At 35.5% G+C, this 18,237-nt stretch overlaps 1 protein-coding gene across 1 annotated transcript in view; it reads left to right on the top strand.

Annotated features, from left to right (window-relative positions):
* MAOB (monoamine oxidase B) overlaps nt 1-18,237 on the top strand; it is a 147,142-nt gene that overhangs the window by 82,045 nt on the left and 46,860 nt on the right. Inside the window, exons 4-7 of the mRNA XM_049767268.1 lie at nt 8,119-8,223; nt 9,827-9,918; nt 15,095-15,236; nt 15,972-16,121. Of these exons, the coding sequence (XP_049623225.1) occupies nt 8,119-8,223; nt 9,827-9,918; nt 15,095-15,236; nt 15,972-16,121 (489 nt within the window). The remainder of the gene's footprint in view (nt 1-8,118; nt 8,224-9,826; nt 9,919-15,094; nt 15,237-15,971; nt 16,122-18,237) is intronic.

The raw sequence follows: 18,237 nt of genomic DNA, 5'->3' as shown, positions 1-18,237 counted from the left end.
TGAGAAAAATCAGTGCTGGCGGGGATGTGGAGAGAAAGGAACTCTTATCCACTGCTGGTGGGAATGCCATCTAGTACAGCCTCTGTGGAAAGTGATATGGAGATTCCTTCAAAATCTGGAAAATGAGCTCCCATTTGACCCAGCTATTTCACTCCTAGGGATATACCCTAAGAACACAAGAATACAATACAAAAACCCCTTCCTCACACCTATATTTATTGCAGCACTATTCACAGTAGCCAGGCTCTGGAAACAACCAAGATGCCCTTCAACAGACGAATGGCTAAAGAAACTGTGGTACATATACACAATGGAATATTATGCAGCCGTCAGGAGAGATGAAGTCATGAAATTTTCCTATACATGGATATACATGGAGTCTATCATGCTGAGGAAATAAGTCAGAGGGAGAGAGAGAGACGCAGAATAGTTTCACTCATCTATGGGTTTTAAGAAAAATAAAAGTCATTTTTGTAACAATCCTCAAAGATAACGAGAGGAGGGCTGGAACACCAGCTCACTCCATGAAGCTCACCAAAAAGGGTGATGAGTACAGCTATAGAAATAACTACACAGAGAACTACCATAATATGTGAATGAATGAGGGAACTGGAAAGCTTGTCTGGAGTACAGGTGGGGGTGGGGTGGGATGGAGGGAGATTTGGGACATTGGTGGTGGGAATGTTGCATTGGTGAACGGTCATGTTCTTAACATGACTGAAACCTAATCACAATCATTTATGTAATCAAGATGTTCAAATAAAGAAGAAAAAAAAGGAAAAAAAGAAGTTAATATTAGATCTTATTTTTAAAATATTGCATCAAATATTATAAATAAAACTGCGTGCCAAACAAAAAATATCATGGACGAGGCTGGAGAGATAGCATGGAGGTAAAGCATTTGCCTTGCATACAGAAGGTCAGTGGTACAAATCCCAGCATCCCATATGGTCCCCTGATCCTGCCAGGAGCATCTTCGAACATGTAGCCAGGAGTCACACCCAAGCGCAGCTGGGTGAGACCCAAAAAATAAAACAAAACAAAACAAAACAAAACTATATGTATATGTATATATTCTAAGGCTTATGTAAAGATAATAGAAAATGACCCTGGGGAATTTCCTAGTTTTATAGTTGAAGAAATAGCTCAAAAAACAAGACATTGAGTACTATTTAGGAGAAAAGCCCAGAGGCCATATGTGGAAGTGATTTGACCTGCATTAATAGATTATAGCCCAAAGTAAAAATTAAAAATAAATATAAATTGATTGTACTATAAATAAAAAGCACGGGTAAATGTGGCAATTATTCCTTAGAGAATGCTTTTAAATCTGTGAATATTTTGTCCTCAGGAAGCTTAATTTACAGAAGCTTCTATTGAGTATGCATTGAACTAGGGACCTTTACAAAGAATAGATGATGGAAAATAGGAGAATAATAATTTTTCAGAGGACAAACCAATTCAACTCCATCTTAACCAAGGGACCAAGTTAATAAATAATGTACCCTCTAATATGATGTTATGAGGATACTTTGCCTCAGTTGTATTCTTCCCCCAAAGTTATATCCCTTATGTAAAAAAGTAAAAGAAATCTTTGGTCAGATCCATATTCAGGGATATCCTACAAAATACCTAACCAAGGGACCAGAGAGTAGACTAGATAAGGCCTTACACTTAGCTGACCCAGGTTCTTTTTCTGGCATGCCATATGGTCCCGCATACACAACCAGGAGTTATCCGTGTTTACAGCTATATATAAGCCCTGAGCACTGCTGGATGTGCCCCCCCCCAAAAAAAAATACTTGACCAATATGCTTCAAAACTGACAAGCTCAGGAAAAAATACATAAAAATAATATTTTTCTCAGACCAGAGTGACCAAGAACATTTGATAACTCAATAATGCAGCAATTTGAGTTTGATCCCAGAACATAAAAAGTACATTAATTGAAAAACAATAAGTACAAATAAAGTCTCAAATTTCACAAATAGTTATGGGTTTTGGGTCATACCTAATGGTGCTTAGTTAATTTTGGTCCTGTGTGTAAGAGTAACACCTGAAATTACTTCCTATACCATCTCTCTGGCTTGTGAAATAGTTACGCACAATAGAAAAATCTAGAAATATGATTAATAAAATAAGAAAAATCTAGCTGAGAGGTATGGAGTTACCTTCTGTATTAGTTCAGCAACTTCTTAGTAAACATAATTTAAAAAGAAAATATATTTAAACAAAAATCTGTAAGTGTTGGTAAGGATGTGAATCAAATACTCTCAGACTATTACGTAATAATGTAAAGCAGTAAAACCACTTTAAAAATCTAATAAACTTTAAAAAAAATAACCATGTACCTGTCATACATTTTAGTCATTTTACCCTTGTGTATTTACCTGAGAAATAATGTATATATAAATAGCTGTGAAAATGTCATAGTAATTTTTATTCAATAAAAAAATTATTCAATAAAAACTAGAAATTATTATCATCAGTTAAATGTATAAGCAAACAAAGATATAGCCATGCAATTGAATAATATTCAGCAATTAAAAGGAATAAACTGTGGCATGGAAAATCTGAAGAACATTATGCTGAGCAAAAGAGCCAGAGATAAATATGCTCTTATATAGACTGTATGTACCATTGTTGTAGAGGGGCCATCCCTCCTATGCTTAGGCCAGCAGTGCACAGTAACTACCAGGGAAATGCCAACAAAAGATCAAGGAACTGAAGGACATGAAGTGTTAGGTATCAAACTTACGTTTCCAAATATTGAAGCATTGATCTTATCACTTGAACTATCTCCCTGGCCATGTTTCTATTTTTATATAATAGTTTTAACTAGGCTACAATAAACAGATAGTGGCAGAAAGCTGACTAGGGATTTTTTATGTGGCAGAAATTGACTATAAATTGGCCATAGTGAAAGTATTTTATATTTGATTGTGCTAGTTGTTACATCTGTGCATGCATGACTCAAGACAGCATTAATCCTGTATCTTTCCAGCATTCTCTACTGTCCTGTTGAAGTTCACTAAATACAACATTTCTTAAAATAGCCCAAAGAAACATAATATTGTAATTGTTTTATAGAATGGAGCTTATCATGACAGACATGAGGGGTGTGGGTGTTGTGGGCTGCAGATGGAGAGAGATGAAGGGCAAACTCTGAGACATGGTGGAAGTAAATGGTAGCTCTGCTTGAGGTTGTAATGTTGGAATGTTTTATGTATGAAACTCTAAAAGTGTGATAGGTAAGTGTGTATGTCAAAATGCCAAAGTTTTTGTATCCATATATTTGATCCAACAGTATTCTAGGAACAGGGGAGTGCACTCTAAGGGATGGATTATGGCCTTTCATATTGGAGACACTGAATTAAATCCCCAGAAACTTTTATTAAATAGTTTTTATTGTGACCATAAAAATTGTGAATAAAAAATCTTTCACAGTAATATATAAGGTACATAGTGACAATGAGTCAGGGCCATTCCCACCACCAGGGTTGTTCTCCCTCTACCTCCTTTTCCCAGCACGTGCCCCATATCTTCCTCCTTTGCTCCACAGTGCTAGTGTAACCGTTCCCCTCTGTGAGTAGCTTATTGCATATAGGGTATCGATTCTGTTGTTGTTGACTTTGGGTTTGGTGTTTAAGTCTGATAATTTTTATTTTCACTCAATGTTTATATGGCTATTTGGTCCTGGTACCAATCATTTTTATTTTCCCCCTAAGTTCATGAAGCAGAACAAGATGATTAAAGTCGTGTGGTTCTGCTGGAAGAAGACAAAAAAAAACAACAGTAAAAACAATAACAAAAAGAAAAGCCATAACTACCGAAATAAGAAAAAGCACCCAGCAGTAAATGACTTTGATAACCATGACTGGGTAAAACTTATCTTGGAGCCAATATGAAAGACCCTACCTTGGGCTTTAGCCTAGGACTTGCACAAAAATCAAGATCTCTAATTCCAGGTGCCTGACTTTGATAACTGAGACTGAGCAGAACTTCTGGAACCATAATGAAGACTCTATCCTAGGCTTTGGCCTAAGATCTGAGCAAAAACAAGACCACTTATTACAGAAGACTAATTAAAACAATAATTATGGAACAGAACTTCTAGAACCATAAACAAAGACTCTATACTAGACTTTGTCCTATGACCTGTGCAAATGCCAAGATTTCTAAATACAGCAGCCTGATTTTATTATCCACAACTGAAAGTTTCCTGGTGCCATAAAAATACCTTGGGGTGTTGTAATGAGCATGTACAGAGCCAGTAGTTGTTCCCATGGAAGTATGCTTCAAGGGTGGAGAAACTCTGAATCTCTCAGGCCAATGGAATTCCCTTTTTTATTTTCCCAACACTTACTGTGCCTATACCAAAAAAAAGGAAGCAAAAAACCTTGCCATACCAGTACTCCTTCCTTAGTAACTTTTGCTCCTCTAGCATTGTCATTATTGCCCTGGTGGTTCCCTAGAACTACTAAGCCCAAGAACTGTGAGGAATAGCCCAAGTCCCCTCATTTCTGTGCATCATTAAGGAAATCTTAATAAAACAGAAAAAAAACCCACATGGTTCCATTTGTTTTTGTGATATTTTTAGATGATATTAACATTTTGATCGATGGGACCTGGGAGATAAATCAGAAGTTTGGATGAGTGGTCTGCATATAGGAGATCCTAGTACCACATGGTTCTCTAAGAACCTTTGGAAATGACCTTAAAATTGTGCTCAGGAGTAAACTTGGACCAATATATAATAATATAGAAGAAATACTATTAATCTGAGCCTTTTTTTTGTTTTTTTTTTGGTTTTTGGGTCACACCCAGCAACGCTCAGGGGTTACTCCTGGCTCTATGCTCAGAAATCCACCCTGGCAGGCAAGGGACCATATGGGATACCAGGATTCGAACCACCGTTCTTCTGCATGAAAGGCAAATGCCTTACCTCCATGCTATCTCTCCAGCCCCTTAATTTGAGTCTTAACATATAAGCATATAATGCTTTATAAAGCATATAAATTCACCCATCCTCTTCAGAGTAGGTGGGCTTCATCCAATATGTTGATGGATTAAGTAGAAAAATACTAAAAATGTCCCCAAAAGAGGAAGTTATGGTAGCAGAGTGATTTGGACTTAAGTTGAAATATTCCTTAAATCTTCAGGAGAGTTCCCAATCCTCTCTCATCTCCCAATTGCTCATACCTAGATATCCTATAAATAGTACATACACACACGTGCACGCATGCATGCACACACAGTCTTTTCTTATAGTAGTCAAGACTACTACAAGAAAAAATTAAGATAACTTCCTTAAAAATAGTAAGAATACTCTTCCATGGGGCCAGAGAGGTGGCAAAGCATTAAGGCATTTGCCTTGCACATGTCTGATCTAGGACGAACTGCAGTTTGAACCCCTAGCATCCCATATGGTCTCCCAAGCCAGGAGCGATTTCTGAGTGCATAGCCAGGAGTAATCTCTGAGCTTCACTGGGTGTGGCCCCAAAGATGCAAAAAACAAAAACAAACAAACAAAAAGAACACTTCCAGGAGATGAGTGAATAATGCTTTTAGGGATTAAATACCAACACCAGAATTTATGGAACTATGCATCTCATGTTGAGTCAATTTTTTAAAAATATAATCACTTAAAGCATCCATAGAACTAATCAAAAAAGTTACATAAGATCTTCTCATTTCAAAAATACAAGTTTTTACTTACAAAACCAGTATAAAATGAGTTATTGCTGAATGACGGAGTAATTGTGATATTTTGCTATTGCATTTTATATCAGAACATACACAACTTTCTAGCTGATTATTTCTAATTGACATAAAGTTAATTTTTTTCATGCTCCTTAACTCAAACCTCCAATAAATGAACTATAAGCTATTTTTCTATAGTTTGAAGAACTATATATTTATATATATGTTAATGTGATATATATATATATAAAGCTACATAAAAGATAGGCTCTGAAGATGCAGGGTAATGGTGGAGAAATAATTAATAAGCAAAGTTTCAACAGAGTCAGCTTGCTTTTATTTCATGGCCCTGTCTGCCATGTGCATTTCCTCCATGTGCTTTTTCAACTAAGCTTTCTGCTGCCCCTCTCTCACTGCCTTTTCTGCTTCTCTCATCTCCCATAAGCCAGAATTTTTTTTTTATTTGAAACATCCTGTCGCTTCCCAGGTGTCGGTGGGTCTGATCATACAGGTGGGATTAACATCTCAAAAGAAAGTTTAGGTAAAATGCATTGGGGAAAAGGTTACAATATAGCAAAGTGAAAGATTACAAAATTAATTCACATGAATTCATATCTTTTCTAATTCCTTTTGTACTTGTTTTATAAGTAGAGAAATTTTAGTTTTTAAATGAGAAAATATTTCATAGTATTTCTTTGAATACAATAATGAAATAGAAGAAAATGTATTTAAAAACTCCCATTCACAATTGTGCCTCAATGAATTAAGTACCTAGGACTAGGTGAAAGATCTAAATAGGTCTAAATAGGTGAAAGACCTATAAAATATTACAAAACAATGCTTGAAGAAGTAAGAGAACACAAGGAAATGGAAACACATCCAAAATCATGGATTGGGGGATAATCATGAAAATAACAATATTTCTCTAAGAATTGTACAGATTCAATGAAATTAGATATAAGGATTACCATGACATTTTCCCAAAGAAATAGATTAAACAGTGCTGAAATATAGATGGAACATTAAAAGTTCATGAATAGTGAGAGCAATTCTTGGGGAGAAGAAAATGGGAGGCATCACTTTCCCTAATATCATATTAAACTGTAAAGCAGCATAATTAAAACATCATAGTATTGGAATAAAGACAGATCTTTAGATCAATGAAATAGACTCTAATATTCTTGGCCTTACTATAGGTTCGATAAAGGGCAAAAAATAAGAAGTGGAGTAAGGAAAGCCTGTTCTAAGCAATGTTGAGAAATTGGTCAGCTACATGCAAAGAAATGAACTTGGGGCCAGTGAGATAGCACAGCAGTAGGGCGCTTGCCTTGCATGCGGCTGACCCAGGACAGACCTGGGTTCAATCCCTAGTGTCCCTGAGCCAGGAATGTTGTAACCCCTGAGCATCACCGGGTGTGGCCCCCCAAAAAAAAAAACAAACAAAAACTCACAACACTTTTTAATATATCCCTATATTCAGTGAAGCACTATTCACTATGGCCACAATCTGTAAAAATACCCACGTGCCTGAGAAATGATGAGTGTATAAAGAAATTGATACTTCAGTAGAATGGAAAGCTACACAGCTATTAGGAAAAAGGAAGTCATAAAATTTGGTTATAGAAGGATGGATATGGGGAGTATTAGGCTGAGCAAAATGAGTAAGAGCAAGTGAGATAGACATATAATAATAGAATTTATTTGTGTGATATAAAAATATAGTGTGGGGCCAGAGCAATAGCGCTTTTGCCTTGCAGGCGGCTAATCCAGGATGGACCTCAGTTTGATCCCAGCCATTCCATATGGTTCCCCAATCCAGGAGCGATTTCTGAGCACATAGCCACGAGTTACCCCTGAGCGTCACCAGGTGTGGCCCCCAAATCAAAAAGATAATAAATTAAAATTAAAAAGATAGTATAGTAGTAATATCCAGAGACAACAGAAAAAGGGCTAGGAAGAACAGTCCATGGTAGAAAGCTTGCCACAACCAGTGTGGGAGTTCAGTTAGTGCAGAGAAGGGACCAATATAACAATGAGAGTTGGAACTTATAATTCTGGACAAGAACTAGGTGCTTAAAATGAGAGATAATGTGATATGCATCATACCTCTTCAATAACAATATTTCAAACCACAGTGTCTGAAAGAAAAAAAATGATAATAGAGAGATAGATGTCTACCCCAGAGGGCAGGGTGTAAGGGTGAGAGGGAAATTGGGGACACTGGTGAAAAGAAATGTGTACTAATGAAGGGTTTGTATATTGTATGATAGAAACTTAATCATGCACAACTTTTATCTGTGAAAAAAACTGAATTATGAACAACCTTGTAACCACAGTGTTTAAATAAAGTAACTAAAATAAATAAATAAATAAATAAATAAATAAATAAATAAATAAAATTTTTCTGGTTTGCAGGGAAAATCTTACCCTTTCAGGGGCCCATTTCCGCCTATGTGGAATCCAATTACTATTCTGGATTATAACAACCTCTGGAGGACAATGGATGACATGGGACAAGAGGTAAAACTTCCTATAGCTTCTTTTACTACATTTGTAGGTTGTCTTAAAAAGTTGTATAAGAAGTTGTGGGACTGGGACTATGATTCAAGGGTCATGAGCAGGGGCCCAGATTTGATTTCTAGTAGCACACTGTCCACCCCGTGCCTATCACAGTTAGGTATAGTTTTATAGCCCTCCATTCCTTCTGAGAACGAGATCTCCAGGTGTGGTTCCTGTGGCTCACAGTACCACTGGGCCTAAGCAGCACTGCATCACTATTAAACCAGCTGACTGAGTATCACAGAATAGTCCTTAGTTTTCCTGAGCACCACCTGAGAGGCCCCAAAGAAGATACCATCATCACAGTTTGAATATTTTCTAGTACATAGTGACTAATAGTAGATATTTATTAATTTAATGAATGGAACTTGTTTGTAACCTCTGAAAGAATGGTGTGTCTAATAGACTGGTACTTGAATGCCACTGATAAGAATAATACATTATTAATAATATTATATAAAATTAATATTTAATATTTAAGTAGTTAATATTTAAATAACATTATTATTAAATTAAAATATTAATATATTAAAATACTATCATTCAGTCTTCCTGGGATGCACTTTCTAATTTAGAAAATCCTGATCTATAGACCTTGGGTTTTTGAATCACCATCCTGCTCAAACAGTATATCACAAATAAAATCACATAACACTTCACCTGACACTCCAATTTAGAAATGATTCAATATGGCTGTTTGATTCTCATTGAATCTATGAATAGTCTTTATAAATGAATAATTTATTAATTGTTATGTGGAAACAGCTTACATACAACATAGCCTCCATTTATTGTATATAAAGTGTTATAAATTAAGGGCCGGAGAGATAGCACAGGTAGGGCGTTGGCTGTGCACATATGAGATTCAGGAAGGACGGTGGTTCGAATCCTGGTATCCCATATGGTCCTCCATGCCTGCCAGGGGAAATTTCTGAGTTCAGAGCCACGAATAACCCCTGAGCACTGCTGGTTGTGACCCAAAAATAAATTTAAAAAAGTGTTATAAATTAAATGTATATTGAATGATGTATAAGTCTATAATAAAATTATATACACATCATTGGTTCTGCAGTAAAAAGTACTAATGGGGGAATTTATAAAAGAATATACTTTTCCCATCTATGGGTTTTAAGAAAAATGAAAGACATTCTTGCAATAATAATTTTCAGACACAAAAGAGAAAAGAGCTGGAAGTTCCAGCTCACCTCAGGAAGCTCACCACAAATAGTGATGAGTTTAGTTAGAGAAATAACTACATTTTGAACTGTCCTAATAATGAGAATGTATGAGGGAAATGGAGAGCCTGTTTAGAGTACAGGCGGGGGTCGGGTGGGGAGGAGGGAAACTTGGGACATTGGTGATGGGAATGTTGCACTGGTGATGGGTGGTGTTCTTTACATGACTGAAACCCAAACACAATCATGTATGTAATCAAGGTGTTTAAATAAAAAAAAAGAAAAAAAAGAATATACTTTTCCTTCCTTAAATGATAAAGTTTAAAGTTATTGAAATAATTATTCAAATGAAAATTATATTTTTCATTTTTAATAATATCTAAATGCAGATACCAAGTGAAGCCCCATGGAAGGCACCCCTTGCAGAAGAGTGGGACCGCATGACCATGAAACAGTTACTGGACAAAATCTGCTGGACTAAGTAAGACTATTATTAGAACAAGCATTTACTGTAACCAGGTTTCAAGTTTTATTTAGCAATTCTATTCAATAAATATAGGGTTCCAGTACCCCCTTGTTTCTAAAAGCAGTACACTAAAAATATTGGCACAGATATGTCTTCATATAAAAGTATTGGAACAAATATATCTACCTATTAAATCTACTTTTTAAAGAATGGTTTTGCATATCAAAGTTAGTGTTATTCTATATAGTCCTCACAATAGGCCCGCTTTACCACATATGGGGTTGAATGTAATCAGGGTGGCAATAACGTTGTGAATGTTTATAAAGACTGAATTCTTTTTTAAAATTTTTTATTTATACCAATGTGAATTACAAATCTTTCATAATTGTATTTCAGGCACATAGTGACAGTGAATTAGGGCAATTCCCACCAGGAATGTTGAGCTCCCTCCACCATAGTTTTCAGTATGCATCCCTTACCTACACTCTTAGTCCCCTGGACTGCTAGAATAAAAAGCCCATTTTGCATATAGCTTGTTATAGTTTGGATCTCTTGATTATATGAATATATTTTCAATATCTTTGGTTTGAGTATTTAGATATGACTATTTTGATTAGGTATCCTATATATTATTAGCATGTAATTATTTAGCAAATAAGTTGATTTGTATTTTGGGCTTAATGCAGAGAAAAGTAAAACAGTATCTAATATTTATTCACTGAGCATGCTCCAATAGTTACCTGGAACTGGTTTTCCATATCTTCTCAATAAAAATTATTGTTGGTTTCTACAATAGTATCAGTAATTTTTTATATTTATAATACTACTACCCCATGCCCACCATCAGAGTTCAAGGATACTTACACCATTATAGCAAGGTGTATAGCACCCTACAATCACAACTTTTTGACTATCTCAGGGCTTCTTTCACTCAGGAATTGTCTAAATCCTTGTTTGTTTTACTTATACTACACAGGAATACTATTTCCTGGTGTTTTATTTTTATTTTTAACTCACTTCACTTAGCATGACTTTCTCCAATTTAATCCAGCTGCATCATAAAAATTTTTTATCATTTTTGAGAATTAAATAGTATTCTTTTGTGCACATATTCCACATGTTTTGTCCACAAATCTATTGTTACACAGTCGAGTTGTTTCCCTATCTTGGTTACTCTAAATTCTGCTTCAATAAATATAAGTATTTATTCCATTATTAGGCATCTACCACATGGCCACATAAACATTAATTCAAATGTATCTGCTGACCAAAAAGTCATTAACTACAATCATACCTGAGTTTGCATCTCAAGTCCCCTCTGTTCCTTAAACAATGAGACAGTTCTTCTTGCTTCTAATCATAGTTTTGTCTATACTGTCTTTCCTACAACAGGAATACTTTTGTACTTCTAAATAGTGGTGAACTGTAGAGATAAAGCATTAACATAACCATTTGAAACACTTAATGATAGAGAGGTCCTCTTCAAGGATTTGGAGAGGAACTTCCATAGAAATTATTAGATAGTTCTCATTTGTAAAGGAAACATGCATGACTAGACTGACCCCGTAAGAAAAAATTGTGTCCTGAGCACATTTTCATGAGTCAATCATTGCATTTTGGTTGACAGAACTGGGAACTATATATAAATTTCAGAGACTACACAGATAGATAACATGTCCTCATTGTTTGTGGACAGCAGGGGAAAGGGAGAGGTTTGCTAACATTCCAATCCAAGGTTTTGGTGTATTTATGGTAACTAGAGGAAAATAGAAGTCAAATTCAAGAATTCTATTCTCCTGTGTTAAATACCTAATATTAGAAGAGAAATTAAATACTTTTAATTAAATAATTTAATACTCCTAATATTAGAAGAGAAGACATCTAAGTGATATCTTTTTCTCTAGGCATTAGAAAAAGAAACTGCAGCACAAGCAAAAGAAAAAAAAACAGAAAAGCAAGTTTTAAGAATATTTAAATCTGGGCCCGGATAGATAGCACAGCGGCGTTTACCTTGTGAGCAGCCGATCCAGTAGTGCTCAATGGATATTTTATTCGATATTTCTTTTTGTATTGTTATGGTATTTCAATTCCTTATTTCCTGACCTCTCTCAAACTGAGGTTGAGAGCCTCTAGAAGGACTATACCCATTTTCGGCTTATTTGATTTTTACTCCACTTTATTGCTTTTTCTTTCTTCAAACAAAACCACATAACTTGAACTATCTACTTCCGCCTCTAAACAGAGAGAGAAATAAGGGAGGGTACCAGGACCAACCAGAAATATAATCACTAAGTAGTAAGCTAGACACAATAGAGACCACTTATTCTAGCAGCCCTGGGGGTGAGGGTGGGGGATATGGGATGCAGGATGGGAGCGGGGGTGGAGGGAGGGCAAATTTGGTGATGGGAATTCCCCTGATTCAATGTTAATATGTACTTAAAATACTACTGTGAAAGATATGTAAGTCAATATGGTCAAAATAAAAATTATAAAAAACGTGCTTTAAATAAATTTTACTAAAACGTCAGTAAAAATTCTATTTATATATAGTATTATCTTTAAGAAGATCTTGCAGTACTAGATGGCTATTTCTGGCTCTATATTTGATTACTCCCAGAGGTTCTTGGAGAGCCATGTGCTGCCCAGGATCAAGCCAAGGTCAGCTTTGCATGCCAGGAAAGAATCTTAAACTTTTTACTGCCTCTCAAGCACTATACACCTATTTACATGGGACATTTTTTAAAAATACTTCAGAATAAAAAGGGTTGTAAGTGGAAAAAGATAGAGTCAGTAGAAAGATGTTTCTTTGGTGAGCATGATGACTAAATATAAAGCATTTGGAAGTATTAGAAACATAAAGTTCAAATCAGATATAACTTAGTTTTATATTGTACCATATAATAAAGTGCATACTATATATTACTAACTTATTTGAGACTTGGTTTGCAAGCTTGTGAATTGAAAGAAAAGACTGTTTTATGGATTTATGACATTTCTACAAGGCTTAAAGACTATGGACTTTGAAAGGCTTCAGTAAATGGAAGATAGTATTGTATATATTAACCATGGTCAGAACCACTACTTATTAATTTTGTCTTCAGATATAGCCAGATTACATATGTAGAAACTTATGTAAATCATTAGGGAGATTTAATATTATTTAATATATACTTATGTACACATGAACTTGGACAACTTTCTAAATGTATTCAAATTTCATAAAATTTTATTATCTGGTGTGTTTTCAGATACTGTATAATTAAGAAATCTCCATTCTCTTGCTTACTAAAAGCAAAGTTCATCTATCTATGCTCTATTCATCTGTAAGCCACCACTGTATTCATTAAGGCACTAAAATAACAGATAAGATAACTATGATTAATCTATTTGGGAGAGCAAATCCATTGTATATTGTGGATAATCTAAAATAAGTTATTTATATTTAACACCACTTAGCAGTCTCTTCCCAGGCTCAAGCCAACCTATGAGCTACCTGTGTCTGACCCTAGGTTTGGCTGTCCTTCGTCTCTAACCAAATGTTGAGTTGTTCAAACAAAGGTTTAACTGGGTCACATCAGGCACTGGTAAATACGCTGACATTTTCTCTTAGTTTTTGTAAAAAAATCTGCATTCATTCCTCAATATGCAATCTGTTAATGGAAGAAGGATGCTTTTGTTTTATGTCAGGCAGATAGATGTCTAGGTCAGGCTTTTTTCTAAGTGAGGTAAATGTGGGTCAGCCCAGTACTGCTCTGTCCTCAGCTTTGACTGATGCCTCCTTATCTCTTAAATCTATTTTGTTATTCTTTATTCTATAAGGAGAATATTCTTGAAAGTGTGTATGAATTCTCCAGTAAATTACATTAGCAGAATTCTGTATTTAATATTTTGCTTTTATTTTTCTGATCCCCAGCATACTCTCAAATTACTCATTTTTCCTATCTTGGTTATCTCTGACAGTGTGCATTCAATCATCTAACAAGTAATTATGGATTGCTTATGCTGTAACATATATTACTTAATTAAAGTGATACTGTGGTGGACAAAAATGTTAAGATCTGTGTTCTCACTGGTTGGCATTCTTCTGAGAGAATCAATAATTTTCAAGTATAAAACTTTCTGCAGACACTATAGTGGAATAAGAATTTCATTATGTTGGATATGTAGTCAGTTCTTAATAGTGTTCCTTTCTAAAAATAAGAGAAAGGGAGAAGAATAAAATGCCTGCTCTACAGGCATGCAGGTAGAAGGCGGGAGGGAAATTTAGGGATATTGGTAGCAGGAAAAGTGTAAAGTGGTGTATATTGTAAGACTAAAACTCAATCATGAACAACTTTGTAACCACAGTTTTTAAATAGAAGTGAAAGCAAAGAGTGTTTTTGAGAAGACTGTAGAAATATACTATGAAGTAATGATGAGATAGAAAATGTAGACATAGGCTAGATAATTAGGGAGGCTATAGTGATAGATATAAATTTTATTTTAGTTTCTATAGGAAGCTGTAAGAGGATTTTAAGTAAAGAAATGTTATGTTGATTCATACTTCAGAAGGAGTACCATTATACTTGAAAAAGAGGAGGTAAGAATTTATGGCCTTAAGTATGGTAAATAGATACCAGGTGGGAATTACTGGAAACAGTGACTGGTGTGGAGGAAATATTTTTAATATCCTGTTAATAAATATGCTGAATCTTCAGTGATGTAGTTCTAATGATATGGCAAAAGACATTGGGTCTTCCTGATTTATTTGATCAGAGTGGGTGGATAGAAAATATAATAGCAAAAGAAAGAGTAGATTTCTAGATTGTTGAGGTTGGGAATTGGTTGAAAGGCAATGTCTTTGCAGAGATGGGACATCCCCAGAGGTGTTTGTTTGGTCACATGATGTCAAGGACAAAATCCATGGTTGTGTGCATTTGCTCCAAATCTTTGACCCATCTTTCTGTCCTGATGACTTTCATTGAGATGGGATCATGGTAAGAACTCCAAGTTTGTGTAGAAAACATATGAAAGCACCAAGTATGGAATGCATGTTGATTCTTAGTAAGAAATTTTGGTTAAGGAAAAATCCCATCAAACACTTCCATGGCTTGCTGAATTGTTCTTAGCCAAAAAAAATGTGTGCTTGAATAATTTTCCAATAATAAAGATTCCTTCCTATATTTACCAGTTTTGCTTTTTTTCTATATAGAGCTGCGAAGAGATTTGCTACTCTCTTTGTGAACTTGTGTGTCACAGCTGAGACCCATGAGATCTCTGCTCTCTGGTTCCTATGGTATGTGAAGTTGTGTGGTGGTACAACAAGGATCATCTCCACAACCAATGGAGGACAGGTGCCTAACTATCCCCCACCATCTTTTAAATGACATATTGACATCATCTTCCCCTTCTTCCAATCCTCTTAATTTATCTTTCTCCTATTTTCCCCTTCTCGAGCCTATTCTAAAAATGTAAATTATGTCAGATGTAGAAAGTAGTCAGCAATTGCTTGTACACAACTATTCAGAACAATTAGAAGCTTTAACTGGACGAAAGATAGGGGATAATGCCAAGATGTAAAATATCCTTGTGGGCCTTAGACAGAGAATGTACCTGATCCAGGATGAAGCAGGCAACCTAAAATATAAAGTAGGCTTGCATGGAGTAATTTAGGGAGGTTAATGAGTCTGAGGGCCAATGACTTAGGCATATGCAAGCATATGTTTCCTGAGTTGAAAGTAGCACTTCACCAAATTCAGGAAACCAATGAAAATATGTAGATAGAATATAGAGTAGGAGAGAAGGAAAAGCAGATGTATCTTGAGGATCAGGTTAAGGGTATTCGCTAGAGCTGGAGACTATAAATCTTCAAGAGAATGAACTGAAGGGTGACTTCTAGAAAAAATATAATATTAACAAAAGTCAGAAACCACAAGTTAGAATCTTCATAATGGTAAAAAATAAAACTATGCCCTGCAGCAAAATATTTCATATATCTCATACAAAAACATATAGATAAAACTAGCAGTTTACATATTTATACTATTCCTTTATTTCTTACACAACTTTTGAAATTTTTATCTTTTCAGGAGAGGAAATTTGTTGGTGGATCTGGTCAAGTGAGCGAGCGGATAATGGAGCTCCTTGGAGATCAAGTTAAACTGGAGAGGCCTGTGATTCACATTGATCAAACAGGAAAAACCATCGTTGTAGAGACCCTAAACCATGAAATTTATGAGGTAGTCGTGAACCATACACTAGGAGAAAGAGGCCAGAGTCCCTGATATAAACAAAGATTATATGTCAAGAATATTCCAGACTTTATAGGCAATGTCTTGACTTTATATGAAAGAATAAGAGAGAATCTATATGTTTTGAGGAATGGAATTTTTTTTTAAATTTTCTTTGAAACATTGTGATTTACAAGATTATTCATAGTGGGTTTTATACATGCAATGTTTTAGAACCAATTCCACCACTAATGTCATCTTCCCTCCATAAGTATTCTAGAGTGCATCACATGTAGGCACCACATCCCCACCTCAGCCTGCCAGCATAACAGGCCCATATTTAATTTGATTGTTAAAGTTTGTGTCTCATGATTGTTGTTGACTTTGGCTTAGATATTTTATTCTGTCCTTTAACACCAGCAATGCACATTGGCCCCTATACCCTGTCCTTCATATTTGTATTTTCAATTTCTTTCCTTCTCCTTATATACTCTGGGACCAATGTGTTTGCAATACACCTTTCCATTTAAACCATTGCATTTCTTCATGGAGATATTATAAATAACACATATAAGTGTATAAGTGATGTTATCATATGGATGTAATGCATGTAGGCCTAGGACATTAGATTCTGAGAAAGTTCCTTTCTCGGGTTAGCCTAAAGCAGGCTGGAAATTAGGGGTTAGAGGTGTCCAAAGAAAGACCTTCTGGAGTCATTGCAGTGAGATGATGATGAAGACTTTATTATCAAGGAGCAGGATTCTCTAAACAGTCACACAGCTAATAAGATGTACCTGCATAGGAAACTCTAAGAAAAGGAATGGGAGGGCCTCACTGGCCAGATATATGTTAGTTCTTCATACAAGACCTATGTTACCAGGGGAACATGACTATGTTACCTGGAGAACATGACCTATGTGACTAGGGGTATATGACTTATGTGACTTATGTGGCTTAGGGGATGTGACATAACCAACTTAGTGAGATGTGACTGAGTCAGTGGTCTCCATTGTGGCATGCCAGGTGTTTGTTCTATCAGGTGTTCCCAGTGGGGAAGGGGGTATGTCAGCCTACAGGTGCCTCCTTGTAGGGGCTCCAATCAGTGGCTCCAGTCATATATTTATTGTTCTTTTGTCTTACTTCATTTAACATAATATTTTCCAGTTTCATCCATGTTGTAGCAAATTGCATGACTTTATTTCTTACAGCTATGTAGTATTCCATTTTATATATGTACCCACATCTTCATGATCCACTCATCTGTCATTGAACATCTAGGTTGATTTCAATTCTTAGAGACTGTATTGGGTAGCAATGTGCATGCATTCTTTTAGATCACTGTTTTTCTATCCTGGAGATATATACCCAAAGGCGGGATTACTTGGTCATGTGGCAGATGGATTCTTAGTTTACCGAGAACCCTTTATGCTGTTTTCCATGTGGGTTAGACCAGGCAGCATTTCCACCAGCGGTGGATGAGTGTTCCTTTTTACCACATCCCTGCCAATGAAAATTGTTCCCAATATTTTTGATATGTGCCATCTTCACTGATATAAGATTACATCTCATTGTTGTCTTGATTTGTACTTTCCCAAGAATAAGTGATGACAAGAAATGTTTCATATGCCTGTTAGCCCTCTGTTGATCTTACTTAGGTCTGCACATCTCTCTTCTTTCATTTCTGATCCAATTTATTTGATCACTTTTCTTTTTTCCCTTATGAGTATTGCCAACAGTTTGTCTATTTTGTTTATTTCCTTTAAAAAAGAAGCTCCTGTTTTCATTAGCCCATTGTATTATTTCTTCATTCCTAGATCACTGATTTCTGCTCCGTTTTTTTTTCTTCTACTTGTGTTTAGGTTCCTTTGTTGTTGGTTTTGCAGATATTTAAGGTGCTTTTAGTTTGTCCATTTTATCTTTTTCTTCTTTTTTTGTTAGGCCTGTATCATTATTATTTTCCTCCAAATTACTGTTTTTGCTGTGGCTCATAGATTTTGGTAATTTGTTTCTTCATTTTAGTTAATATTGTGAAATCTCGTTATTTCTTCCTCTTTGATGCAGCGATTAATAAGCAGTATATTCAGTCCAAGGTATTATAGAGTTTTTTTTCACATTTTCCTTTTAC

Source organism: Suncus etruscus, chromosome X (genome assembly GCF_024139225.1).
Source record: "Suncus etruscus isolate mSunEtr1 chromosome X, mSunEtr1.pri.cur, whole genome shotgun sequence".
Taxonomy (NCBI): domain Eukaryota; kingdom Metazoa; phylum Chordata; class Mammalia; order Eulipotyphla; family Soricidae; genus Suncus; species Suncus etruscus.
The sequence above is the reverse complement of the archived record's forward strand: the minus strand, read 5'-3'. Positions and strand labels throughout refer to the sequence as shown.